Source organism: Loxodonta africana, chromosome 10, assembly GCF_030014295.1.
Source record: "Loxodonta africana isolate mLoxAfr1 chromosome 10, mLoxAfr1.hap2, whole genome shotgun sequence".
NCBI classification, from domain to species: domain Eukaryota; kingdom Metazoa; phylum Chordata; class Mammalia; order Proboscidea; family Elephantidae; genus Loxodonta; species Loxodonta africana.
Genome location: NC_087351.1, coordinates 69,249,780 through 69,256,078, shown reverse-complemented (window position 1 = coordinate 69,256,078; position 6,299 = coordinate 69,249,780). Strand labels below are relative to the sequence as shown.

Sequence of the window (6,299 nt, the reverse complement as noted above, 5' to 3'; positions counted from 1 at the left end):
CCTGCCTGGGCTCTGTGGGAAGTAGGGGAGCCAGCGGCGGCTTGAAGCCGGAGCTGGCGAGCCAAGCGGGGACCTGGGCGCGGCGCCGCTGAGGCGCAGCATGTGAAAAAGGGACGGCATCCAGAGCGGGGCGAGCGTCTCAGCCGGCCGGGATGGCTACGGCGGCCGAGCTCTTCGAGGTGGGTCCCTGCAGCTCTTCAGGGAGTGGCAGGCCCGGGGGTGAGGGCACTGAGGGGGGCGGGCAGAGGAGCAGGCGTTTGCCAGCTGCCCGGGAGAAGCACTGGGAAGAAAGGTGCGAAAGCGAAGGGGTGGGGTGGTGGCTCCGGTGTCAGCATGGGCGGAGCGTGAACTGGGGGAGGGGTGTCTTCGGAACCGCGCTGTGGAAGTGGGCAAGGAAGGGAAGCCCCGGGTTCGAAATGGGGAGGCTTGGTTTTCTCCGCGCGGGCCCGAGGGAAGCCTCGGAGCTTCGGGCGTTAGGTGTCTACTCCGGAGGGGTAGTGCGAGGGGCTGCTGACTCAGGACGGGCAGAGAGGAGCCAGAAACCCTAGGCTGGGCGAGCCACGTCTTGTCACTTGGATCCTCGCCCACTGTTCTGAGGGGCCAACCGAGATGTGGAGCTGTTGCGGGCTTCTCGTTGTTAAGTAATTATTCTGTTGGAAAATGTTAGAAGTGGTACTCATGCCTACCGGTTTACCCTTATATCTGGAAAAAACGAAGTATGTTTTAGGACAATAAAGGCCTACTTAGCCCTTCATTCTGAAATTTGAAGTTAACATTTATGGACAGGTGTTAAGGAATTTAAGTGTATTATAAAACCATATAACTACCTGATAGAGACTCCTTAACGTGTGATAGTCGATGGGCGTTCTCATGTGTTTCTTTTAGCGTTTTCAGTATTTAAAACTTACAACTTAATTCGGTAAAGTATGTAAGAAGCTGTGATGTTTGAAGTAATAAAGGAAAACTAATTGGACCACAAAACGCTGAGATATAAAACATCTCTTTTTGAAAAAAGTGCAAAAAAATAGAGATGTGAAGAAAAAGGAAGGAAAGACTGTGTGTGCTTGTGTTTCATACCAAGTAACAAATAGTGTAGTAATTGAGAAAGGCAGCAGTTGACAACAGAGAATTTCTTCATGTGAAAAAAAAGTATCTTTTTTCTGACTTAAATTCAGCATTTTTTTGTAGCTTAAAATTTGAATGCCACAACTTTTTATAACAAATGGAATTTTTTATTTGTTATTGTAAGTACATTTTTGGTTTCAGTAAGAATTTGGATAGATAATGCTTTTGTTGAGAGAGATGATATCATATACCATTGTTATAATGAGTTGTAGTCAAATAGTAATGTGTGAATGAAGGATTGTAATTACAGGAAGATTTCCGAAATATTAGGTGTATTTTCTCAGATTTAAGTGTTATGGGATATAGTACATTAACTTCTCTAATCCCCAAATTGTGCCATCTGTTTATTGACATAGGAGCAGGAAGACATTCTTCTAGCTAGGAGCTTTTACTGCGTGTCCCTGGCCAAGATACTAAATGGTTCAGTGGTTCCTTGTTTTATTTGTTATGTTTTATAAATGTAGAAAACTATGAAGTTCTGATCTTTAATTTACTCAGTAAAGTGTGTGGCAAGCCAGATGTTAACAAAAATGTCATATTGATGTTCATAAGACATTAACCTTTGAGTTCGTGAGTCCTACTTGACATTCACAGTTATATCTCAGACCATATTGTGTATATTTTTCTTTAAATATTTGACCACTTGAGTTCACATAACTTAATTGAAAATATATTGGTTTTGGGGCCTCATAGTTTGTTTTCTAGGGTCTTGCCTTTAGTAAAGTAGTTAAAATAAATTAAAGTTTGAGGCAATTTAGCGACTCCAGTTATGTGATAGCCAGTAAATTCACTTATTGGCCAGTGATGATAGAGACAGACTGGTTCTATGGCCAGAGGGTTCTTAGGACAACCTTAAACGCAACTACAAATTTTAACTCATATGACTGCTTCTTTCCTGACTTGTTGCTTCATCAAAATATAGCATATTGTATTGTAGTTATAATTAAGTTTTAATAGGTGTGATTAAGAAATATATTTGTCTGTTCAGCTTCACAAAAGGATCTGCTCTTGAATGTTTTAATTTCAAGTGAAAAGTCCTCTTTGCCTCACAGGGAGAAAAAACAAAAACAAAAAAAACCTTCAGTCACTGCTGCTGTTTCCTGTTGCTGCTGGCATAGGATCTAGATTGTAGGACAAGCCAGGGAGTGTCTTTTCCCCTGCTTCTGTTTCTTAATCCAGCTGGAGGACTGTGGGAAACAGAGACCAGGATGTAGTCAAGGATAAAGTGTTTTCATGTATCCTGCTTTTCCTGCACTATTAAGTAGAATTGTCACCCCCCCATGTTGAAAAAGGGAAGTTAAAACAATAAGGTTTTTGATTCCATAATATTTTATAAGTGTTAATTCTACTTTTTAAAAAATCTTATTCTTTTTCCTGTGACATTTAAACAACTTCATATAAGAATTCCAAACTATAGGATATTTCTTCAGTTAATAGAAATGATTGAGTAATAGATAATTCAGTTATTTTAATAGTGTAGGTCCTGGAACTTGCCCGGAATACATTCTTAATTTCAACCCTTGTTGACAAATCTTTGTGAAACAATCTACCTACAGTGCTTTTAAGTGATCACCTCAGGATGCACATTCTGAACATGGATTCTTACGTGGTTCAGATTACTTATGACCTCTGCATATAAAAAGTGACTGGGATAATAAATTCTTTTCCTGTTGCAAATATTCTTCACTTTTCTTACTGGGCTACTGAGGATGCTGTACTCCCTTCTCACCTTGCTAATTTTTTCTCATATCTTCCAGAATCTTTTCTTCTCTCTGGGGAAGCTACCTTCATGGGAGAGTTCTTTGTTAAGGAGGGTCATATATCCATTCATTCTAAAAACAGTTGTGGAATTGAGAACCTATTAACTTCAAGATAAGGTGCCAAAATTAATGAGACTGCGTATTCCAAATGGTGTGCTTAATGGCAATATTAATTCTCTGAGATGTGCTGCAAAAAACAAAACAAAAAACCTAAAATGATTTAGAGGCCAAAAAGTTTTGGAAGTGAGTGTATTCTGTTTCGCTCCGGAGATTTACAATATCCTTGAGTATGTTAAAGATTCTGAGGAGTCCATTTCCCATACTGAGTCTTATTTTTCACTGCTTTTGTTAGGTCAGTTTTGTGAGTTCCATGGAATATACTTTGGAAAATGTTAAATTACATATAGTTAAATTACATATAAAATCTGTTCTTGTTATCAAATAGGGGGAGAGAAGATAGATACATAATAATATATTCTTGAAAGTTATAAATGGGGCCAAAGAGGTCTAGATAAAGTACTATAGGAGTTGAGAGAATGGAAAGATACCTCTAGAAGAGGAAAAGGATTAGGAGGTAGATTTGAATAATCTACAAAATATAGGTTAGATTTGAGGTTGTGGAACTGGCTGGACTTAACAGTAAAGCTGGCAGTAAACACCCGGACATAAAGGGATTTTAAGTGTGGGCCCTAGAGACAAGGAAAGAGTTAATTTTGGCTGGAGTATTAAAAAACCCATTGCTATCGAGTCGATTCCGACTCATAGCGACCCTATAGGACAGAGTAGAACTGCCCCCATAGAGTTTCCAGGGAGCACCTGATGAATTTGAACTGCTAACCTTTTGGTTAGCAGCCATAGCTAGCTCTTAACCACTACACCAGGGTAGCATGAATGAAAGGAATAGTGGCATGTAAGGTAAATTGGAATCTAATTGTGGAGATCCTAAATACCAGGATTAGGAGTTTGTTTTTTGTTTTTTAACCTGTAAATATAAAACTTGAGTCGATTCTGACTTACGGTGATTGGATGTATGTCAAAGTAGAAAGGTGCTGTATAGAGTTTTTAATGGCTAATTTTTCAGAAGTGTATCTCCAGGCCTTTCTTTTGAGGCGCCTCTAGGTGGACTTGAACTCCAACCTTATCAGCCAAGGCTTTTGACTGTTTGCACCACCCGGAAACTATAAAAAGAACAGGGTCAGGTAATTTGACTATGGTACTATGGTGTTAATAACTGTTTCACTTCCAGATTAGAATTTGAATAGCCAAGAACACATTTTCCCTGTAGAAGCACACTTATGTATTTCTTTGACTTTCAAATCAAGTTACTAAACCAAACCAAACCAAACCCAGTGCCCTCAAGTTGATTCCAACTCATAGTGACCCTACCCAGTGCCATCGAGTTGATTCCATAGCGACCCTAGAGCTATTTAAACAGCCCTGTTGAGAAAGATCTTCCTAGTTCAATTAGTAAGCTAGGTACATGTTAAGCAACATAAGATATACAAGTAAGGACTACCCTTTTACCCTCAAGGTGCTAAAATGCCATCTGTTTTAGACGTATTAGTTGTTTGTGGAACCTGGCTACCAGTTATAAAACCAAAAAGAAATTACAATTACAGTATCGCTTATATGAGAAAACGTGTTAATTCAGCACATATTTGAGTACCTTACCTACTCTATGGAGCCCTGGTGGCACAGAGGTTAAGAACTTGGCTGCTAACCAAAAGGTCAGCAGTTCAAACCCACCACCTGCTTCTTGGAAACCATATGGGGCAGTTTTACCTTGTCCTGTAGGATCACTATGAATCTGAATCAAGTCGACTGCAATGGGTTGAGTTTGGTTTTGGTACTTACCCTATGCCAGCCATCCTCCTACGCAGTCGAATGATTTGATTTAAAAATCCGTTGAGAGAGACAGACATATTAACAAATAATACAGTGCAGTAGGAGATCAGAAGCTCTTCATGGGATATTTAGGAAAGGTTCGATAGAGTAATGACATAAATTGTGTCACAGTACATGAGTGGAAAACTTACAAGCAATGGAAGGGCATTCCAAGACAAAGAAAGATGTACCATATGCAAAGGCTCCAGTTTGTAAGATGAGGTGTGCTCAGGAAATACTGAGGAAAAAATAATGTATATACATACTTCAGGAATAGGGAGAGGTGAGTCATAACAAGACATTGAGATCACAGCAGTTTGGGGGTAACTTTGAGAAGGCCTTCTAGGCCATGCTTAAGGGGAGTGTCATGACTATTTTTTTGGCCGATAATTTTGGTGATTGTGTGAAGGATGGCTTTTTATGTGGAGAGATTATCTGAGAAAATAGGAAACTTGGGCAGCCTAACAAAGTTCTTGCCATTTTGTAGGTGTTCCAGAATTGTTTGTTGATTGATTAATTTAGGCAGGCAAAATTCTGACTTAAATCATTGAAGACAGAGAAGATGGGAAATTTGGGAAACATTTTGGTGGTAGAATTGAAAGAATTTGGTGATTGAGGAGTCAAATTGATTGCAAATTTGTAAACTTTGGAAAATGGTGGTTAACTGTTGCAAAGAAAATAGGAAGTATCCTTTTTGGAGAAAGGAATAATATGTCCAGATTTAAAATATATATATTTTTTACATTTGAATTTTTAGCAAGACATCTTGATGAAGAAGTCCAGAAAAGCATTTGGAAATATGAATTAGTAATGCAGAAAGAGATCACAATGACAGCAGCTTAGGAATTACCATCTTATGTGGGTGGTGGTTTAGATCTGGGAATGGATGACATCTCTCAGCTCTGGTCCTACTAGTTATGTGATCTTGGGCAAGTTACTTAATCTCTTTGTGCCTCAGTTTTCTCAGCGGTAAAATGGGGGAAATTATAGTATTTACCTCAGAGATTATTATAACAATTAAATGAGTTGATAAATGTACACTGCTTAGAAGAATACTATTGGAAGAGTGATAGCCATTTTAAACTTACTATTGGTCATAAGTGGATTGGGGAGAAAAAGCCTTCAAAGGAGACTATGAAGAAATAATCAGAGAGGTAGGAGATTCCAATAGGAGAGAATTATAAAAAGGGATTGTAGAAAATCATATTTTCCAAGGTGACCACAACAAGCTCTATTCCATAATGAGATATTGACACTTCTCCAATAGAGAGGTAGAGTCTATGTGGTCTCACTTCATAGTGGTAGAAGTGATACTATGTGGTTTCCAAGGTTAGGCCATAAAAGCGATATGCCTGGTCCTCTTGAAATGCTGCTTTTTGGAAACCAGCAACTATGCCAAAAGAATGCCCAGGCAGCCCATTGAGAGAACCAGGGCCCTTAGCCCTCTGCTCTGGCTGAACTAAAGCTGTCAGCACCAACTTCCCATCCTGGAAGTGGATCTTCCAGCCCCAAGTTGAGCTGCCCCATCTG

General features: G+C 39.5%; 1 protein-coding gene across 5 annotated transcripts in view; it reads left to right on the top strand.

The window, feature by feature from the left end:
* The first annotated feature begins 8 nt into the window (after nucleotides 1-8).
* The window catches only part of EXOC5 (exocyst complex component 5), a 63,999-nt gene continuing 57,708 nt past the window's right edge, over nucleotides 9-6,299 (top strand). For 4 of the 5 annotated variants that reach the window (XR_010323157.1, XM_023546197.2, XM_064292531.1 and 1 more), the window contains exon 1: nucleotides 9-179. Coding sequence is in view for 3 of the 5 variants with exons in the window: in XM_023546197.2 (XP_023401965.1) it covers nucleotides 153-179 (27 nt within the window). In the remaining 2 variants the exon portion in view is untranslated. Of the gene's footprint in view, nucleotides 180-404; nucleotides 642-6,299 lie in introns of those variants that run through there. The other variant, XM_023546198.2, reaches the window with a different exon arrangement.